Source organism: Micropterus dolomieu, linkage group LG01 (assembly GCF_021292245.1).
Source record: "Micropterus dolomieu isolate WLL.071019.BEF.003 ecotype Adirondacks linkage group LG01, ASM2129224v1, whole genome shotgun sequence".
Classification (NCBI taxonomy): Eukaryota; Metazoa; Chordata; class Actinopteri; order Centrarchiformes; family Centrarchidae; genus Micropterus; species Micropterus dolomieu.
This window is the reverse complement of record NC_060150.1, coordinates 12962837-12985063: the sequence shown is the minus strand read 5'-3', so window position 1 is coordinate 12985063 and position 22227 is coordinate 12962837. Positions and strand designations below refer to the sequence as shown.

General features: G+C 39.1%; 1 protein-coding gene and 1 long non-coding RNA gene across 3 annotated transcripts in view; one reads left to right on the top strand and one right to left on the bottom strand.

The window, feature by feature from the left end:
• Positions 1-21648, top strand: part of LOC123976281 (neuronal membrane glycoprotein M6-b-like) — a 54412-nt gene extending 32764 nt beyond the window's left edge. For both annotated transcript variants that reach the window (XM_046058302.1, XM_046058293.1), the window contains exons 2-7: positions 12743-12929; positions 13917-14076; positions 14628-14796; positions 16880-16953; positions 17032-17097; positions 18640-21648. In XM_046058302.1, the coding sequence (XP_045914258.1) occupies positions 12743-12929; positions 13917-14076; positions 14628-14796; positions 16880-16953; positions 17032-17097; positions 18640-18792 (809 nt within the window). In that variant the 3' untranslated portion in view covers positions 18793-21648. The remainder of the gene's footprint in view (positions 1-12742; positions 12930-13916; positions 14077-14627; positions 14797-16879; positions 16954-17031; positions 17098-18639) is intronic.
• On the bottom strand, positions 376-11539 carry LOC123976301. Its single transcript, XR_006826318.1, has 3 exons — positions 11447-11539; positions 8587-8730; positions 376-3285 (listed from the first exon to the last, which is right to left on the bottom strand). It is a non-coding gene; the product is annotated as an uncharacterized LOC123976301 (long non-coding RNA).
• Positions 21649-22227: the final 579 nt, after the last annotated feature.

Here is a 22227-nt window from a genome sequence, read left to right as displayed (position 1 = left end):
CAACAAATGTTACAAGTGACTGTAATAGTAGCTGATTTGGACATTTCCAGCTGGAACTATCATTCTTCTGCTGCTTTTCTTTCACACACGCCCACATACACTGTGATGCATAGACTTGCTGTTATTGGCATCCATCTCCTACTTGACTTTGTTACATATAACCACCTCTGGTGCTGAAACTCTCTCTTCAGTTTTATCTCTTAATGGTATTTTTTTTTCAATGACTATATCATGGGAAGAAAAGGGATTGATGCTCCTCCCTCAAAAAAGAATCACCATGTATAGACTTCACCTGATTAAACCCATGTGTGAATCCCAGTTGGAGCGCTGGCGTCAATTACCTAAATTAGTATTTCAATGAGCACCAAACAAATTGGAGCTGCCAATTTAAAATGTACCACAACGTATTACACATTCACTTTTAAAATGTGCACTCTTGTTTTCTGCAAATGTTTTTCAGATTGTGAGGACTTTAAGATACTTAGTCACAGGCCTCAATAGTACATTGTCTTTTTCTGGCTGTTACAATTACATATTTAATCCCAGGCAAAAACAACAATATGACGGGACATATTTGGGAGTAGAGTCTGTGTCAGGGTGACTCTTCAGGTTGAATCCGATGAGTTTTGCAGTGCTTTCAGTTGGCATGCGAGGAATCCAAACCGCCAAATCTGAAAGGATGTCTTATACTCCTCTTTAAACATTTATTACACTCATGATTCTGTCCTTGCATGCCCTGAAAACTGTCTTTAATTGTTTTGTTGGAAATAAACTGCCACAATCCTCTTTTTTAATTTCCTCTCTTCTAAAAGTCTTCTTCTCTCTTCTACTCTCCATCTTGTCCTGATTCTCCTGCATATCTCTCTCTCCCACACACACACTCATGCTCACACATCCGTCACCTATTCGCCTATTCTCCTCTCACCCCGGAGGTGTGTGAGGTTGTGGGAGCATGTGAAAGCCGTCACACAGGGAGAGGCTCATGTGTTCCTCATTTGAAGCCATTTGCCCAAAGCATGCTGTCAGCCTCCATCTGGATATGTGTGTGTGTATGTGTGTCAGGGTCGGTGTGTGTGCGTTTGTGTTTGTTTACGTGTCAATGACCAAGAATGCTTCAGGGGAATGTCTGTGTCTTGTACTTAAGAAAAAGCTCTATTTTTGCAGAAGTGTGGTTGAGACCGTGTGGTATACCATTGTGTTCTTACTCAGCCCTCTCAGTCCCCACTCTGCGGTCGCATTTATATATATTTATAAATGTCCTTTCCCTGCTTGCATTTTCAACAAAACAAGCAGTATTTAGTATGGATTTGTTTTGTTGCCATTTTTTTCTGCATGAATGCAGTTGGGGGCAAAAATAGCATTTTTGTTTATTATCCTAAAAAGCAACTGTTTATTTAGTTTAGGCCTATAGGCTATTACATGATTTTTTTTAAATGGTATTTAGAACTATGTGTTACCCACTTAAAAAACTTGAGATGAAGGTTAAACTAAACTAAAAGTATTTCCACTAACAACATATAAATCAATATAAAAGAAAAATAAATCAAAACATGTTTAAATGTTAATATGAAAGAATCAGAGCTTTAATTGAAACTTAATTTAAAGAAATTGTTGATTTGTCATTTTAAGGGAATTTAAGTTACTTTTCCTGGCTGGGGGTCCCTGGTCACAATTACATAAAATTCTAAATGCTAAAATATTGTGTAACAATAGTAATAATCAGAGAAGAGTCATAAAGTAAGTAAACTGGAACAGTAATGTCAGTAACAGCAATCTAACGTTTGCTAAAATTAACTAACATTAGCCACCATATATTAAAAGTAACTACTATTTCTAAAGTTTGCTAACATTATTAATTGAACAGCAACCACCAGATCTAAAGTTTGCAAAACATTTTAAACAGTAGCCACCATAAAGTTTGCTGACATTAGAAAACATTAGCCACCATATCTTAAGTTAGCTAACATTATTAATTAAACAGTAGCCACCATACCTGAAGATTGATAACATTAACAAACATTAGCCACCATATAAAGTTTGCTAACAATGGCTAACATTAGCCACCATATATAAAGTGTACTAATAGCCACCTAAACTACTGGTCAACAACAAGCTGTAGCAGCACAAACCCTGAGTGTAGTGAACTGAGTAAGGAGTGTTTTATTGCTTATAATTAAACTTTTCATCTGGAATGAATTTGTTATTCTTTCAAAGTTACATATAGTTTAGTCACTAAAGCAAAATTGAATGTCTCAGCATTTTCGGCTTCAGATGATTTGCTGCTTTTCTATATTTTATGTCATTGTACATTGAATAACTTTTTTGGACTGTTGGTATGACAAAACAAGACATTTGAGGACGTCACTTCGGGCTTTTCAGGAAATTTTTCACTATTTCATGTTTTACAGCCTAAATGAGTTGATTAATTGAGAAACAGATTACAATAATTTGGATGCAAATGCACAAGTTGTCAGAAAATCTGAATGCATCATCCTCCAAAACTGCATCTATGTTTGAACCCCAGTCTGCAGTGAGTATATGAATAGCAGCAAGTGGCAGGTTGACGCAGCATGCCTTGTTCCTGAGTGATGCCAACCTCCGCTGGCCTTCTTCCATCGCCCACTGATGCCCAATCTGCTCCTCTCATCCATAGCCCATAAAGTGCCTGATGCTGATTAGCACTCGTCATCATTAGCCATATCGATAAATGAATGGGCCTGTATGATGACTAGCTCATTCTGTGTCTCAGTTTCAATCTACTGTGTGTTTCAGCTTTGGTAAATTATATACATTCAGTGTGAACTCCAAGATATTGGTTTCTTTTGTCATATTCATTATTTCCTTAATATTTGTCGAATAATCAGAATAAAGACCAAACTATGTTAAGTCAAATGAAGTGTATCTGTGTTACAATAAATGAGACTGCAGTAACATGCTCAGTTAGGCGCTTGTGCCAACCACACACACACCTACACACACACACTCTCACACACACAGTGTTCACCCTGAGGCTGCTGGAAAGTGAATCTCCATAATCACATCAGGGGGGAGGAGGGTTGAGTGAAGGCGAAGGGGCCAGGAGAGGGCCACCGACTTCTTTGACATGTGAGGGAAATTGACATTAGCCAAGTTGGTTGCGTAACCGCTGAGCCATTCAGTTCAATGGCACAGCACTTCTGGCCAGAGGGGCCATTTTAAATTTTGGTGCAACAAGTCTCAAACTAATAGCGCTCCCTCTGCTCCACTGGGCCGGCAGACTGCAGCTCAGGACAGGTGATCCTGCTTCTGAAATGGAGAAGATTAGAAACAAGAGAGAGATGTTAAGATAGTTTTCACACAGTGTAGGCGGTCAGTGGATTATCTGCCATATCTGTTTAGGTCTAGTCAATGCACCCTACAGCCAGGCACTTTTGAATAAACATGCTTAATGTTCTGCTTTTAATTGTACTTGCTTCATTACACAAAATATCCCTAAAGGACACAAATGTGGCTTTCTTGCATCAAATTGTGTGATAATACACTCAAAAAGATGACACTGCCTGAAGATAAACCAGGATTTCTAAGCTTTCTTGATAACTTGAGCACCTCATTTCATTTATGGAAACTAATTCCCACCAAAAAAAGACAAAAAGGATGAAAAGAAAATAAATGAAAATGCTTATGATAAGTTACTATCTCATAGTTTGGACTTAGTACCTTGTAATTTTGACATACAGTAAGAAATACCCGGTGGCCCATCACAGCCTTGCAGTCTGCTATCTATGTTGTTGACCCTGGTAGACCATGACAGGGGAACATCAGGTCAATATGTGTAGTATGTTACACTGTACTCTCCCTCCCACGCAGCTTGCGAGCGTGAAGGCACTCCACCTGCAGCTCAATTCACTCACCAAGAGACAAAAAAGTAAGCAAAAGCATCTTAACTCACCCAGAGAGCAGATTATTTGATGTTTAAGAATGTGTGAGCATAATGCAGTTATATATGAAGTTACATTTTCTCTGGGGTGCTTGCATGTGATGCTTTACTGATTTGTTCCTGTGTTTTCTAATATTGACTTGCTTGCAATTTTTGTTTTTGGCATGCACATGTTGGAAGTGTCAGTGCTAAACACGGTGGGTCAGATGCAGATACAAACAAGCTGATTGTAATTTGCACCAGATGAACAGTTTGTGTTTCTCTGCATCTGGGAGTATCTACTCTTGTGTGTATGCATCTGTGTATGGGTTTCTGTATTTTTTGCACATGTCAGTATAGGTGGTTGTGTTCGGTGTGTGTCTTGGGACATCTGTCAGAGTTTAGGAGAGGGAGAGATGGAGGGAACCAACATGCAGCAGGATAGAAGTACTGATCACACAGCAGAGCACCGAGAACAGAGTCTCAGGGTCATACAGTCCATCATGCTCAATTACACCCGGCTAGATGCTGACCTTGTGGCACTCATAATGTTGCATATTCAGCCAAGCGTTTCTCACAAACAGAGAAGATTAGGGTCAGTTACGTACCGTGGAAAAAAAGAAAAAACGTCTCTGGTTGGGAATGGGGATGGCCGCTGGCGTCATCCTCTTACCTGGCTCAGAGCATATTGTGTCCTCTTGATTGTGGCAAATAAGCCGATTACTGAAAATATTTGCTTTGATAATGTGTTGGTTATCAGATGAATGTGCGTTGAGATGAGGCAGGAGGTATAAAAGAGGTTGAGATTATTTGAACAGCAAATGAAAAGTTATATCTTCACACAAATACTTTGTGCCAATAAACTACTAGCTTTTGGATAAGAATTCCAGTTTATTACAACTTGGGTCTTCCTTTCGCTCCTATCTGTAATAATAACATCACTAAGTTGATTGCTGGTGATTGAAAAAACAGCAGTCCAGAAACAAATCCCCCAGGTTAGGCAAAATATTAAGACAAAATGAAAGCGGTAAAATGATTACCTTAAACATCCATCACAGTTGGAGAGAGTAAGAAAGTATGTTTATTTTCTCTATATTTTGGACTGTGGACGCTTCTTTACACAGGAGGAGTTTCTGCCACATTTTTAGTCTTTCACTCACATGCAGCTAACGTACGTCTGTGTTTTTTATTTATTTATTTTCTTTTGTATTACGCGTGTAACAATAATGATTGTGTATTGGGCTCTGAACACTGCCAAAATGTGTATGACCTTCCTGAATGCATCACATGTAGATACTGATGGGGGACTGAAGTGGCTACTCTGCTAATGTGCTGCTTTCAATAAACCACCTGTTTGGAAGGTGTCAGTCTGGCGAAATAGGAAATTTAAAGACATCACTTTGGGCAATTTTTACAAAACACTTTATCTGAAAAAGTAACTGGCAGATTAATTGATCATGAAAATCATTAGTTGCTTTGCCACCTTTGTGCAAAGAGGGATTATTATCAACATTTTGAGTTTGCTCACTATTGGTTTAGACAATATGATCATTTAACTGTTCGTGTTTCTCTCCCTGTTGGACATTGTTGCGGCAATATCATTCTGTTCCCAGATTTAAGCAATTACTACTGATATAAACAATGAGAAAAACTCCAAAAACAAGACCCAAGTGGTAAAAAAGTGGAATTATCCTTTAAGGAAAAACAGCTTTGTTTGTAACTTCATGACGATGCGGTTTTGATGTTCTCTCATGGTGTTTAAAAGGGTTCCATAAAAGCTCAGAGAAGCATTTTATCCTTCAACTCAAGTGGAAAGCGGAAATCTCCCAAGCTGAAGTTATAAGATTACGAGTTTGTGTGTGTGTTATTGTGGCTGAAGTCTGCTGCCATCAAACAGATGGGGCTTCTTTTTCATCTCATCCAGGGGAGACACAGCCATCCATCCCCCTTCTCCTTTACTTTCCCACACCCCACCTCTCTTTCTCTCTCTTTCCGTGGTCCTCCTCAACTCTTGTGGGAATCTACCCATAATGCACTGTGAGGAAATTGCCCCATAATGAATACAGCACTTCTAAATTGGAATACAGCCGCAGGCAGGGACCAGACCGGCTGCTGAAATATTCACAAAGCTTTATTAATGCTGTTATTCCTGGCAGATGCACTGTGCGTACAAACAGTTGGCGATAATCATACTGTGCCACTGGGTTGTACAGCAAATTATTATTAACTATCAGGACATCAATGTAATCTTCTCTCTTTCCTCTACTCTCAGTTTATATTCAAATCTGCTTTATAGGCATGGTAGCAAAGAAATGATTGTTGTCAGAGGAATACAGCACATAAATCCAGGCAGTATTTATTTACAGATGACAAATGAAAGCTGCTACTAAAAGAGAGAGTTTACCAGTTTGTAATTATTATTATTATTATTATTATTATTATGTATTGCATGCTTTGCATAGGTTCTGAAAATTATTTTAAAAATGCAAACTCTATAAATTCAAACCAAGTGACAATGCGACAGTGAAGTTTTAAGGCGAGGGATTAATTCACTGTGAACACTCTTCATTTCGTGTCGTGGGTGTCAAGTGATTGACAGGCAGCGGAGCATAATCACAAAGGATGTCAGCAATCGGTGACAAGTTCTGTCTCCAACCATGTCTACTCCTTGCCGTGACTCGTTCATCCAATCAAAGAGCCTGAAACGTTGTCGTATCCAATAAGAAGACTTGGAAGATGTCAAAGAAATTTTTGAGATGACATACACTGCTTCTTTTTACAGAAAACCAGTAAAAACGGTGAATAAAAATGAGCGGACCCTGGACAAGTTATATTGCACAAAGACTTTATTTTTCTTCATACTTTGTGCTGCACAGCTTCTGATAAATCATTAACTGCCTGCTGTTGTGTAATGTTACATAATGTCACTGCGACTGCATAATCACTTTGGAAATGTATCAAGTAGAGTAGAAAGATTTAAACTGAAAAAGCATGTGTGTCTCTGTAACCTGAACTTAAAGCTGCTATAATCAATATTTGTATATTAACAGTGGATGAAATAAATAAGGCTACATTCAGACTGCAGACCTTAATGCTCAATTCCCATTTTTTTCCCAGATCTGCTCTTTATTTTTTTCACATTGTTGTTTAAATGTGGCCCATATCAGACTCCAGTGTGAACTGTCCACAGCCTGAAAGTGACCCGCATGCGCAGAAGAATAACACGACATCACACAGCACGCTGTCTTACGCTACAGAGGTAAACAAGGAGCAACAGAGGTTAGCTCCGGTTAGCTCACGGAGACTCCCATTTTTTATTGTTCTCTCATGGGTCACATTTCTCCTGAATTATGACAAGTGTTCACAACTTTATGTTCTTTTAATTACAGTTTCTGGCGCTGGACAACGCAACTGCCCAACTCACTATCTCTCACTCCCTCACCGAACCTCTCTCTCTCTCTCTACTCACTGTTTCTGCTCGGACAAATAGCATGCACATAACTCAGAAAAGAGCTCACATTTTTTCAGATTTCAGATGTAAGAAAGGGCATTTGTGAGCAGATGATAGCAAGGCAGAGGAGGAAGAGAACCATATGTAAAATAATGGCTTTTGTGCAGCTTTTTCGTTCACCGCGGCTCCGTCTGGCAGGGGAACAGCTTCTCTAGAGTGACGTCAAAGTCGAATCAATTCCAACCTGAGTGTCCAGACTGAGGTTGCATTTAAAAAGATCCGATCAGATTCCATGTGACTTGACACTGTCATAAAATGATCAGATCTGAGTCACATATGAGCAAAAAATCTGATTTGGGTCACTTTGGCAGTCTGAACGTAGTCTAAGAGGTCACTCTTATGATGAACTATCACCAGACTCTGCAGTTCCACTCAGCTTTACTGAGCTTTTTTTATGTCTTTCAGCTCAATAGTTTTGGTTTAACAGCCTGTTAAACTACAACTGTTCTTGTTGTCACTCTCATCAGCATTGTGTTCCCAGCACAAGAGTTCAGATAAACCCCTAAAGAGCCAGATATTCACCTCAGTAAAACTAGGGCTAGCTATATCTACCACAGCAAAAACAGTATGGTGCTGTATAGATACACTGACAATGGAATTATCTGTGTTTATGATCCTAGGGCTTAATCAGGAGATGCTGGGGATCCGGGAGGTAGCAAATCTTTACTTTCCTTCCAGTTTTACAAATGACAGCACAGAAATCCAGCTGGATGATGTTGTTTTTGTGCATCAATGGACTGCATCACTTTCCGTTGTGTCATGAATTCTTTGAAGTCCAAAAATATAAGACAATCTTCTTCTCTCGCCCTTTTTTAGCTCTATTTGCATGTCAAACAACACAATATCTGTTTGACCCACTTCCCAAAACCTAACCAGCGGAATATGGATAGAGATACTTTGCATCTTCCTCCTTCCATTTTTCTTATCATCACTTTAGCTGCTCTCACATCCTGCACTGTGTTTGTTATTTCAAATACCAGACCTTTGTCACCAATTAGCACCAATCTTTAGGTTTTTATTGAGGTTACATCACTCTATACTTCGATGTGTGTTTGTGTGTGAAGCGGCTGCGAATGACTACACTCCTGCTGAACTGGGTCGTGGGTAACATGTTGCTATGGCAACTGCTATTTGCCGGCCCTGGGGCCAAGAACTGCTTTTCGCTTTCTTTCTTTCTTACCTTTGTCCCTCTGCACGCCTTCTATTGATCCCTTGCTCGATCTCTCCATTCACCTCTGCTTTCCTTTTTCTATCTTGAACTCCTCGCTCGTTCCTTCTCAGTTTTACTTCATCTCCTCCTCTCATCCCTCCATTTTGTCTTTGGCTGTGGAAAAAAAAAAAAAAAGAGCAGGCATCTATTATCATTATGACAACTGTCACTCTCAGCCGCAAATTGAAATCCTAATTTAAGCTGGGGAACATTTTCTAGTTTTGTACTACAGGCCGCAATAGTGTTTTTGGAAGGAGAACAAGCTTTCACAGCAGGGGATGTTAATCCTTAATTGCAGCTCTTGTCTGTCAAATTATTTGCTGTTCTGTCGCTTGACAGAATTAACAGAAATCCCCAAATCTTTTGTTCTTTCATATTGACTAGCTGGTGTTCATGTGCCTTCACAGACCGCCTGAAAAACGCTCCCACAACCTGATACATCGTCCTTGGTCTGAGTTTGTTGAGATGATATATGATACAGCATCGTAACAGGAGCATAACATATTGTCTAAGCGGTTAACTCCAGCTGGCTTATTGTAAGTACAGAGTGGGCATGCAATCATATTTCAAGCAGAGAAGAAGGCAGAGGTAGCAAGATGCAGCGAGCTGTGAAACGAGAGAGATGGGCCGGCCTCGGTGTGTCACCTAAATTTTACTCTAATGAATAGTCCATTGATTTCCATTAGGGCTTGCTGGAGCTGACCACTTCGGTCTGTCTGTTGCCCATTAGCACACTTTAAAACGGAGGCTGATAAAAAGTCATAGCCACAGGCGAAGCAGATGAGGGGAGTGTTCAATATTTAAAAGAAACCTGTTATTTCATCCATGAAGCAGCATGGGGCCAGGGAGAAGAGTTAACAGCAGAAATAATATGAGCCTTAAAAACCATTCATTCACTGTTGGAATGTTTCTGAAATTCAAGTTAATTTTTTTCTTAAAACAAATTAGCTAAATCTAAGCTAAGAGGCTCCTTTCCCCAATGTGAAAGGAGTTATAGTCCAAGTCCATGAATGTCAAGATAACGTCACCTGGAAATTCTTGATTTGCATTTGAAAAAGCAGGATTATTACTTCTCAGTGGCAGGTTTTATTATCTTCTCTAAATTAAAAAAGAGGACAGGAAGACTAACAGTCTAAATTACCTGTTGAGATTGACCTTTTATAGCAGGATGGAGTGTCAGAGCAGAGCAGCTTTTAAACAGCCTCCCAGTCATCATTGTATCGACCATTGCTGCCCCCCTCGAGGCCTGGCCTGTTTCTCGGCTCAGGATTTTAGAGCCATCTAGCCTTATCAGCTCCACCTCTCCATCAGCCCGCTTCTTTCATTAACATTAATAGGATTTGGATCTATTATGCAACGAGCCTCCGCTCGATTACGCAACACCGTCTTCAGCAGTGGCAGCACACTTTGGAGGGGAGCAGTGTCATCTTAGATGTATGGCTTCACTCAGACACGGAGAAGAGGTGTTTTCTATATGTGTCGGCACATGACCTCGCAGTGCGGTCAGAAACCTAAAAAACTGGCCTTAACAACAAAAGGAGGGCACTACAAGTAAACAGAACAAAACAGTTCTTATCGGATAAAAGAGTTCTGTATTAAGTCTGATAAAAAGTTTGTCAGTGCATAGACTTGCAGATATGCTTTACAAATATTAAAACCATATTAATTATAATGTTTATGTAAATTACCAGCTTTTTGTTAATAATCATAAGATGCTAAATCATAAAAACTGGTGACTGGGTCTACAAATGTATAATTTCAAACTTTTACAGTAGAGTTGTGTCCTATTTTTTATCTTGTTTTGTACATTTTATAAAATTGGGCAAAACTGTCCAATTCAGCATCGCCTAATCCTTTTCCTTTTATTGCATATACACCTGAACAAGAGGCACAGAGGTGCTTTGACCTAAATGCTAACTTCAACATGCTAACATGCTCACAGTGACAATAGTCACATGCTGATGTTTAGCAAGGATTATGTCTACAATGTTTACTGTCTTAATTTAGCATTTTAGCATGCTAACATTTGCTAATTGGCACCAACACAACGAACTGACGAAGTGAAGTTTTGACCAGATGGTGGTACCATATAAAAATTTAATGGGTGACCAAAGTTCTCCGCTGTCGAGATGACAGCGGAGGACTTTTACCAACTTGATAGTCAAACGTGAGCTGCAGGTGACTGCAGGGGTGGGGTATAAAAACACTGCCGTCGTCCAGCAGAGTGGGTGAGCTTACTGTGAGCTCAGAACAATGACTGATCAGGCAAAAGTTTCCAACTTGGTGCAGACTGAGAAAAGCAACTGGGGTCGCCAGACTTAGAAAACTGCAGCCGCCTTGTTTGCGCAAGGTTTTTATGTCATGTGACATTGTGACGTTTTGCAGCGCTGGTGAAAGTCAGACAATATTTTTAACTGGAATGCCTTATGTTGAGTCCAGCATCACATTCCCACATGAAGTCAAACGCACCTATTACAATGGAATCTGAGGAGAACATTAATGTGTGTACCAAACGTCATGGCAAACCATCCAATAGTTGACATTTCATTAAATACCACTAAAGTCAACCTCATGGTGATGCTACAGGAAAAAAAACTAGAAAAAGTCACCAAAGTCGGTTGAATTCATCGGCTGATATCCATGAATGTCTCTAAAAATGTTCATGGCAATCCATTAAATTGTTGAGAAATTTAATTCTGTACCAACGTGGTGAGCTAACCGACTTCCCCCAGCAGTGATGATATTGATGATTCTCCTTCCCCTCAGTAGGGTTGAAATCAATCTGCTCTTTTAAACTCATCAATAACAGCTGTCCATAAGCATACACTACCTGGCCTGAACACGGTCAACAATGTATTCAAGGCTTTACAAATAGAGATGTTCAGTTTCAGCAAAGCTCTGAAGATTTAATAAAAATGCTTCAGAGTTGGCAGTTGGAGCAGGTTGTTATGGAAACAGCAAAGTAGCACACACAAGACAGTTTTGTCTTCTTTTTTTTCCAAAGTAACTTCCTGCTTTGCTGGAGGAGTTATTTTTAAACAGGTGTTATATAAGATGCGACTCTTGTGCTCAATACAATGTGTTATCTTCCCTCCTTCCCATTCCTCTTCATACTCTTGACTGTGTGCAGTTTCCTGTACCTGTATCACATATAGCTCAAAACTCACTTGGGAAGCTTCACGCGCTGCCACAGTTAATGGAAAACAAATGTACAAATTTATCATAATCATCATTCTGTAGAAACTGCTCAGGCACAAAGGATAAATTTCCATCAGTCATTATCATTCTGGAGTTGTGAAAAATGAGAAACATGAAACTATGTGCAAGGTGTGCAGGCCAATTTTAGCCTCTTTCAGTTTCTCATCTTATCTGACATTTGCATTGGATTTGTTATTTCACTAAAACTAAGAATAAATTAGGCAAAACATCTTATGTCATGTCTTATTTTTACTTTCATCTGCAAGAGTAACACCACCTAACAGTAAAGGCGTCTTAAGTATTTTAGAGGTAGGCTTACACGGTGCCACTTAAATGTCCTAGCAATAGCTAGTTATTTGTTTATGTTATAAGTTATTCATGCAATCTCAGAAAAAAAGGTTTTGAAATGTTTCTTTGGGACAATAGGGAGAGTAGAGTAGTTTTTTGGAGCAGTGTGATGTGAGCATGTAGCACAGCTTACATATAATATTTAGCACTCCTAGCTGAGCTCAAACTGAATGCACACTAACTGTAGAAGATGCTATGATTAGCCACTCGACATGCCTGACAGGGAGAAGTGTTGTCTTCTCTTGTAGACCCAAGTGAGACAAGGGTGACGCTAACACAGATCACGCATGCTTGATTCAGCCCAAACAGTACTAACATTTACGCAGGTTTCTAGACATGAGCAATAGTTAAACAGCAGTGGACAGAAGGCCATTATGAGTTGAAGTGAGTGTCATCACCAGAGCCGATCAAGCCACTTTATGAGGTGTCACGTTGCAGCAGTCTGCTCTGTTTCTGCTCCTGCTTGGTTTACATCATACATTTGGTTTGCACTTTTAAATTTGACTTTCTCATATCTTCCTTAAAGCATTTTTTTCTAGTTTCCTACAGCTAAGCTTTCTCTCTCTGCCTCCCTTTGCAGGATGCTTCGAGTGCTGCATCAAGTGTCTGGGCGGGGTGCCCTACGCCTCCCTGGTGGCCACCATCCTCTGCTTCTCAGGCGTGGCCCTGTTCTGCGGCTGCGGCCACGTGGCCCTGACCGGGACCCTGACCATGGTGGAGAACCACTTCTCAAGGGACACAAGCGACCATGCCAACCTAGCCATGGTGTAAGTTTTCATTGTGGGTCAGTTGACGACATCTGACACTGCACAATCTTTCCTTATCAATGAAATAGAGCACTAAAGCACTAAAACACATAACAGCTTACATGCTTTACAGTAAGTTTTCGAAAAGACTGAAAGGAGGATGATGTCTCAATAAACGTTTAAAAGATGAGTCACTGATGAGACTATTAATGGTTTCAGTAGAAAGCTTTGGTAGGCCTACTACCCCTGCAGTTATTAAATCTGTGGAGAAGAGCCACCCACATTATCTTCTATGATGATTCAGAATCGCCTTAAACTAGTAAATGTCTCTCAAGTGCGCATTTACAGAAATAGTATAGATATTCTGAAAAAATAAAATAATGGAAGGAGGCGTTTACAACATGTCATCTGTCAAAAGGATATTTTTTGGACCATTTATTTCAAAATGGATGCTGCAGTCACAGGGAAGATTCCCAACGAGACACTGTTTGAGCTACTGTAAACCATACTGGATGAAGGATCTATTCAATTAAATAATTTAAAGCTTCACAATGTGAGACTGTCATGTTAAAGAAACGCTAAGTAACTTTTGTTGAACAGCAGACACTGACCATAAGTGTCGGCTGTTCAACAAATCATAAATTATCTTTTTATCTTATAAATCTTTCTGTTAAGTTAGCTAACATAAGCTACTGTTCATATTTCTCTAACGTTAACCACCATTTACCATAAGATGTTTGCTTTATTTTGACTAAAGTTATCTAACAGCTACTATAAGCTACCAGTCATATCTCTGTAAAGTTAGCCAACATTAGCCAAAATAAGCTACCGGTCATACGTCGCTGACATTAGGCACCTTGTACAGTTACTGCTCATACCAGAACAAACACAAAACACTGAGTGTATTGAATTTAGATTGAAAATGCAACTTTGCCACATTCAGCTTTAAAAGCCCTGTGTAATTGGTTTGATTTTTAACATTGTCCTTTATTTTCTGTGCGTGTTCAGGATTCAGATCTTTCAGTACATCATCTACGGCATCGCCTCTTTCTTCTTCATCTACGCCATCATCCTGCTGGCTGAGGGCTTTTACACCACCAGCGCCATCAAGAAGGAGCTGCAGAGCGATTTTAAGACCACCGCCTGTGGTCGCTGCATCACTGCCTTCGTATGTCAACACACGCACACAAACACAAACACACACACACACACACACAAACAACTACAAGCAGCTGCGGCAAATCATCACACCCACTGACCCAGTTACACGCCAAATTAAAAATGAGATTTTAATTACTTTGATGTGTATTTTATAATGTTGTTGCTTAAAATAGTGTTTACAGGCTTTATAAAAAAATTAACACTAAACAGTCATTCATAATGCTTTAGAAGCCAGAACAAGGGACATCATGAAAATGCTGCAGAGGCACATTCACACACCTCTACCTCACATTTATGGACACACACAGACTCATAAGAAAGACGTGCAATGACTTGTGTACACATACACACACTTGAGCCCTTGAGGGTAACTCTGGCACAGTTTGTCCTTTCTAGCCTGATTAGTCTAATTGCTGCTGATGTCCAGTAACATTAGCTCAAACACAGACTCTGGGTGTGTATTGTGTATGTGGTGGGTGAAGGTGTTAAAGGAATAATATTAACCTATATGCAACTCAAGACAAAATAAAAATCTCCTTTCTTTTCACCTCTCCTCAGTTCATGTTCCTGACCTACATCCTGGCTCTGGCCTTCCTCGCCATATTCGGCTTCACGGCGATACCCGTTTTCCTCTTCTTCAACATGTGGAATACCTGTGCTGCCATGAAGTCTCCTGACGCCAACATCACCTCACCTGACTCCATCTGTGTGGATGTCAGGCAGTACGGTGAGTTGTCCCCCCTACATCCCAGTACAGTCATTGATTAGTTTGAGTTTGTGACATTTAATTCATTCCAGCAGTGTTGTAATTTACCTTTTCTGTGTACCATGTTTCCTCAAGTTACTGGTTTCCCTTGGTAATTATTGACAAAACCAACATGAGATATTGACACATAAGTTGTGGCTGATTCGAACAAGTAAATTTTGTTTCTCTGCTTCTAATACAGATGTTTTTGTCGATATATGATTGTTGGCATACTTCAAACACAAAATGACTGTAGGGGACAACATCAAAAGCTGAAAATTATCATTAAGGTTCATTCATTTCTTCCGCTATCACATTTCAATAAGGATTAGAAAAACGGCAAATGTCATGTTGCGAAATCTAAGGAATCAAGAGCTGTTTCTGAACAGTGATACGGTCTCACGGGGTAGGTTTTTCCCTAGTAGTGTTAAGTGTTTATTATTTCATTCTAATAAATACCACAAACTATTGTTATGAAGATTGGTAGCCTCAAAGCAGTGTTTCTCAGCTCATTCTTGAATCATCAAGGCCAGTCTGTCCTTTCTATTTTTGCTCCTGCTCTGATTCTGCACACCTGATCTAATTAAAGATGACACATTTTCATCAGAGTTTAATTGGATCAGGTGTGCAGGAACTAGGAGGACAGGTGGGCCTTGATAACTGGGTTTACAAAACCACCGTTTTACAGTAAAATATTAGTAATGGATTATACACAAATTTATGAGGCTCAATTTCCTGCTTGTGTAATGTCAAACCATTCTTTATCTTCAGAACCACAAGTTTAGTCTTTTGAATGGTCTACCATTAAGTGAGCAGCACTTTACTATTTGCTAACAAAGCTGTTTTTAAAATTAGCTGCCAAAACATAATTATAGAAGTGTAAAACCACACAAATAATAATAAATAATATTAAATGTAACATGTTGCATATCCCCCAGGCATTTTTATTTGCAGGGATCAGATTGCATGCTGTGTTACATGTCTTCAAAGTTTAAAAGAAATTCCCCTGATCACGGCAAATCAGCTCAATCATGAAGGCTAGCCTCGGCAATAAAAGCTTTAAACTTCGCTCATAAAAAAGTCCCTGGTGCTTGTCACATGTAACCCAGGTTTTACTGCAGGAAAGCAAAATATAGAAAGAAGCCCACATTTTACAAACTACAGCCATCTTTAGGCATCCTACGTGCCATGTCTCTCAAAAGTTAGCTGACATTAGCCATAAGCTAATGATTATATCCATGTAAAGTTACCCAACATTAGCCACAATAAGCTACTCTCAAGTTAGCTAACATTAGCCACCATACGCTACAGTAGTAAAACGCTGAGTGTATTGAACTGAGCACATTATAAATACACCCATTATACACTTATATTACAGTATGATTCAAAAGGCTTTTCTCTGCCCTCTGTCCCTATAAATTCTTAAAAGATATTTATCACTATCTCAGGTTTGCTTTAAATATAATTTTCTAAACAGGAAGGGGTCAAACATATATACATTTGGGTTATTGAGAGCCTGATTGGATCTGTATGAAAATCCACCTTCCTGAAGTATTACAGCACGGTAATGCTCTCCTGTAATTGCATATCTGGTTATCTGTTTGATAGCCTATTGTACACTATGTGACCCACATTTGAAGGACAGCTGGCCCGCTTACAAAGTAGGATCAGGATCGCATATGCTTCATTGGCAGTGTACTATACTGTATGAAATATTAACACCAGTTACTAGCAGTCATCAAATTATTTTAATACAGTTGATGAGTGAACGGTTTAGACAATATTAATGATAAGAATAAAAAGAAAAGAACAAATATAGCCTATAATAAGTCTATGCTAACCAAAAATGTTCATCATCACTGCAAAGAAGTAAATCGAAATTATGACTCATATTTTTCCTATAGTAGAGGCTCACAGGCCTGGACAGCAGCAGCCCTGTTTCCTTTAATCTTTATCCGAGCCTAATTCATAATGCCTTCAATCATAGTCTCGGGGGAGGAAAAAGCTTCTTGTCTCAGATGAGAAAGCGGCCATCCTGTGATGTTTCATCTCTCTGATCCTGTAGGTATTATTCCCTGGAACGCCACACCGGGAAAAGCTTGTGGGTCCACACTGGGAGATATCTGTAACACCAGCGAGGTAAGAGGACACAGACCTTTTCTTTTCTTTTCTGTTTATCTTCCCCACCCTCACTAATTTTCGTTTTCTCCTCCACAGTTCTACCTGTCCTACCACCTCTACATCGTTGCGTTTGCCGGCGCTGGTGCCACCGTCATCGCATTGGTAAGCTGCTCATGATCCCACCGATAATGTGCTTCTCAAAATATGCACGTTGCCATGGCGTGCTTATCTGTTTCCATAGCAACCCCGCCTCTCACGTTTGTCAGTATGTCATCCTATGGGCTGAAATCCAGCCTGCCTCTGCTGTGTGAGTGTGTGTAGACGGGGTCAGTGTTTTACTCTGCTGCAGAGGCGGACTGTTTTGTATCATGTCCAGGGAAATGGAGATACTAAAAAAAGCTCCAAACACCACTCCAGATGTTGTGTTGGGTCACCTGGCAGCCCACTACACTGTGATGTTTTTCCAGCTAACTTATTTAGGAGGTAGAAAAAGAGATTTGTTTTGTCATTTTTGTTCATAACGGTGAATAAACTTGTCAATTTGTCAAATTGGATCATTTGACCATTGCTATATTTGCCCCAAGCATTTCAATGAAAATATTTAGCACCATTAAATGTGTATTTAAACTGTTTGTTGTGGTTTTCTCATATCCTTTATATTTAACAACTATTTTGCTACATTTGAGCATTGCTAACTGTACCCATATTGTTACCCTGATTTCAGTAGGACTATAACTTTGTGAAATCACCTCTTCTATTTTGGCTGTGATTGAGTCAATTAGTCAAAAAGGCAGTTTTGTGCCATTAGACAACCTATTTTATTCAACAATTATTTTGTTAAATTTGAGCAGCGCTGAATTCAACCCAGGTTTTCATCCCAAACGAAGACTACCAGGTGATTTCATTAACAGATAATTAGTGGAATCACCTGGAAGCATGAGTCACAGTGACTAAATTAAGTGTACTCAAAAAAGTCAGTATTAAGTACACTAAAAACACTCGTCCCACAAGTCAATGAATAATGGAAGATCATAGAAAAGTATAACTTTTTTGTAATAAAAACTTGCCTTCTGTAACTGTATGTACTATATGCTTATCATTATAGTAAACTGTTATTGCAGTTAGTGTACAAAGAATCAACACACTTTATTGTTTTATACTAGTAGGAAATTATATAATATGTGCAGACCTCAATCAAACTGCAATGTTGGAAAGTCACTCCAATTGAACTTCAAAGAGAAAGCAAAAATTTTCCAAAAATTCCATAGTTATTTAATGTTCCTGGAAGTATCTGTGGAGTTGTTTGAACACCATCCACAATTGGTTCTAATTTTTTCCATCTGTTAGCAGCTTTGTGCATTCCATTGTGGGAGTATAGTTTCCATCAAAAGCACAAAGAAAATAAAGCATCATGGATTCTGTTTTGAGAATACATTTAGTCCCTTTTCCAGGATGAACACACCACATACTTCAAACCAGCTTAAAATTAGTACATAGTATGGAACTGGGACATAACAGTAGTTTGAATGGGGTACATTATGCTTGTATTGCAATTTTCTGTAAGAAAAACAGTTGAGTCTATTGATTTCTTCTATAAAAACTGCAACGGCATAACATAATGCATTATATTGATATGTAGTATCGAATTGGGACACCAGTCATCCACTGCATTAAAATGAAGAAAACATCTTGCTTTCTCTTCAGATCCACTACCTGATGATTTTGTCGGCCAACTGGGCCTACCTGAAGAGTGCTGTCTCCACGCACGAGTACCAGGACATCAAGACCAAGGATGACCAGGACCTGGAGGCCGAGGCACGCTCCAAGGAGGGCCAGAACTCCTCCTCTTACTCATAAGGACAAGCGATCCACTCCCGCCACCACCCATCTCCTCTCCACACCTCAACCCCCCACCCTGCAACACCCAGCACCCGTCCTTCTCTCCGTTAAAACAAACCACCTCGGTCATGTTTGATAGTCCCCCAACCTCCTGATTCTCCATCCTCTTCCCTTCCATGATGTTTGAGTTGTGGGCTCCCACCAGAAGGGAAGAGAATAGAGGATCAGGAGAAGCGGCAGGCCCAGACGGAGGCAGTTGCTTCAGATCGGGAGAGCTCGCCCGCTGTGGGTGGAGCTCAGGTTGGTAGATCAGTTCAGAAGCGTCTCCTGCCCCGTGCTATTGGCCGGCGGCTCATGTGAACATGGCCCGGCTGTGATGGCCTCGCGCCCTGAGCCAGCACAGCCTCTCGACACACAGCTCCTAACAGCCTAAAAAAACATTGTTCACGTCTGCTTCAGCCACAGGGAAGCCAGGCAGCGACCAACTTCCTTCGTTTTTGGTGTTTTATATGCATATATATATGAATATGAATATATTGTGCGAATTTGTACGAATGTTGTTGTTTTTTTTAATACTCTGAAAAGTATGCCAGGTATTATTATGATTATTGATTTCTTCTTTAAGTTTTTGCGCTCATAGGTTTTTTCTCCTTTACTTTTTCTCCATTTTAAACTTTTTATTGCTAATGCTCAATAAGTTGTTGCACTATTACAAAACAAAAAAATAAGGGAGAATGAAAATCCCTTAAAAACACAAAGCACCCCAGCCAACCCTCTCTAACAGAAATACCTAAAAGTCATCATGTGGTATCTCAAGGATTATTGTGCATTTACATGATGAAAGTTTATTTATCTGCAGAGTAATTAACTGTTCATTTAAGACCAGAGGTGTAGCAAACTTTTATTAAAGGAATAGTTTTGGGAAATACGCTTATTCGCTTTCTTGTCGAGGGTTAAATGAGGAGATTAAGATAAATATATATAAGCTAATGCCAGCAGCAGGCTAGCTTAGGTTAGCATAATGACTGGAAACAGGGGGAAACTGGCCTTGCTCTGTTTATATGTAATGAAATCTGCCTATTACCTCTTCTAAACTCACCAATTAACATTTTATGTCTTGTTTGTTTAATTCACACAAAAACTGATGTGTCAAAACAAAAATTTGCTGTTTTATGAGGGCTTATCAGCCACACTTTTCTTTGCGCCGCTTCTTTATAAAGGCTCCATTAACGATAACCCCCATGTCAAACTACACCTTGTTGTTTTTACACTTTGGTTTTTGTGTAAATTAAACACATAAGATATATTGTATTAAATAATGAGCTTTGCAGGCAAAGCCAGGCTAGCTGTTTCCAGTGTTTAAGCTAAGCTAAGCTAAGCTAACCAGCTGTGTTAGCTTGATGTTTACCGCACGAACATGACTGGTAACAATCTTCTCATCTAACTCGAATAAGTACATTTCCCAATATGTCAAACTATTTCTATTAAGACCTTTATGGTTTTTGTTACACTCATCACCAGCGGCAGCAGAAATAAAAGATAAATCTGTCACGGTCTTTTAACTTCAAGAAGACACACCTCAGGTATCAAACCAAATCTGATTTTAGCCAGTTGTGTTCTTTTCCAAAGCTTCACCATCTGAACACTAATCCTTACCAGATTGGTACGCTGTCCTGTGTGAATTATACAGTAAAAAACAGTTCTGTCATTTGCTAAAAGTCCTCCTTTTGCGGATGAAGTTCACCTGTAAATAGCTGAATCACCCTAAAAGATTTCGAGTTACACCTCTCCCAAAACGGGGAGAACACAATCAGTGTTTCGCCATGCTCTTATATTATTTTTTTCCACAAATATGTAAATGTACCCTTTGAGATATGTGTTTAGCACTCAAATACTAGTTCTGCATTTGATATAATAATTGTAATGTAACATCTTAAATGATATGTCGTGAGAGGGATACAGTGCAGTCATGATATGATATGATGGATTGAGGTGCTTGTGATGTATACATTTCAAAATGTGAAAATAAATATGGAAATGGATGGACTTTTAATGTTTTATCAGTTTTAGGCAACTGAGCTCTTCTTGTGATTCAGTAATAATGATTTTATGGAATTTGTTTGTGCTTTTTTTTCCTCGATGACCAGCCAAATGAGTGACTCATCAACTTGTGAGTTGAAAAGAAAAAGTCACTTTTTCTTTTATTTTCTTTTTAACATCATGCCTCTCATATGAGCCACAGAGACTGTTTTGGATGTTTACACTCTGGATAAACACAAGTCAGGAATTTTCATACATTAATTTTATAATCAGGTATTGTTTAAGTATCATGAACTATATTCTATATTGATCATCACTGGTTAGTTTACCCTAAAAAAAAAAACACTGAAGAAGACACATTTTTTAACTTGATGAGATGAAGCATGTCAGTATTGTCCATGTGTGCAGCTGTCTATTCTGTATAAAAAAGGACTATATTGCCATGTGTGTTATGTTTGATAAATATACGTGCTTTGCCAGCAGGTTGATGTAAAGGCAAACTTCAATTTCCTATAAGACAATGCGTGTCAGGGTGTTGTTGTTTCCTCGTTATTTGCATGAAGGAGACATGACTGTGTCTTTGCAGTTTTTCAGGTGATGTGTAGTCAATTGTACTGACAACTATGGTAGGCGGTGTTTGCCCCCCTCCTCCACAACCCCCCCTTCCATCCACTCTTTTCTAAAGAAAACTCCATTGTACTTTGATGGCATTGTAGTCCCTGTAGGTGTTTCATTATGGTTTTATTTTTTAAGTTGGAAATAGTTCTATGACTCCTATATAGTGATGATTTTTGTAACCTTCTCTAGTAAAACCGATATTTTTTATTATCGTGACACCGTTGTTTCCTGTCTCGTTCTTGTGTTTGGGTCTCTGAAGTGATTTGAACTTTGGTTTTTCCTTTTTATGTTAACACTCCAATAATTAAAATCAAAGCTATAATATACAATGTATTGCTGTAGAACTAACTAGGGATTTCCTTGAATTATCTATTTAATGTTAGGTTTCTAAAACATCATATAATAGTGAAAAATACCTACTGAAACATCAAAAAACCCCAGATTTCACAAATTACTATAATGAAAGACAGGGAAAAGCAGCAGTTTTTTAAATGCAAGAAGTTGCGTGAAATATTTAATCAAATATTAGCCGATACATTGTCTGTTGACTGACTTTTTGGAAACCACATAATCTTTTCAGCTCTACTTGCTTGGTAAATAGTTACCTAACAAATGTATAAATCAACTTATTATTAAGCTCGCAAAACTTATTTCTTATATAAGCACATTTTTATTGTAACCCTAGTTTGTAAGTTTGGCACCCTTTGTCTTCTGTAATCAAGAGGCAACTTTTGCAATAGCTGATGCTAATGGTCTTAATTAGATGCCTCCTGTGTCGACACAATGGAGCAAACT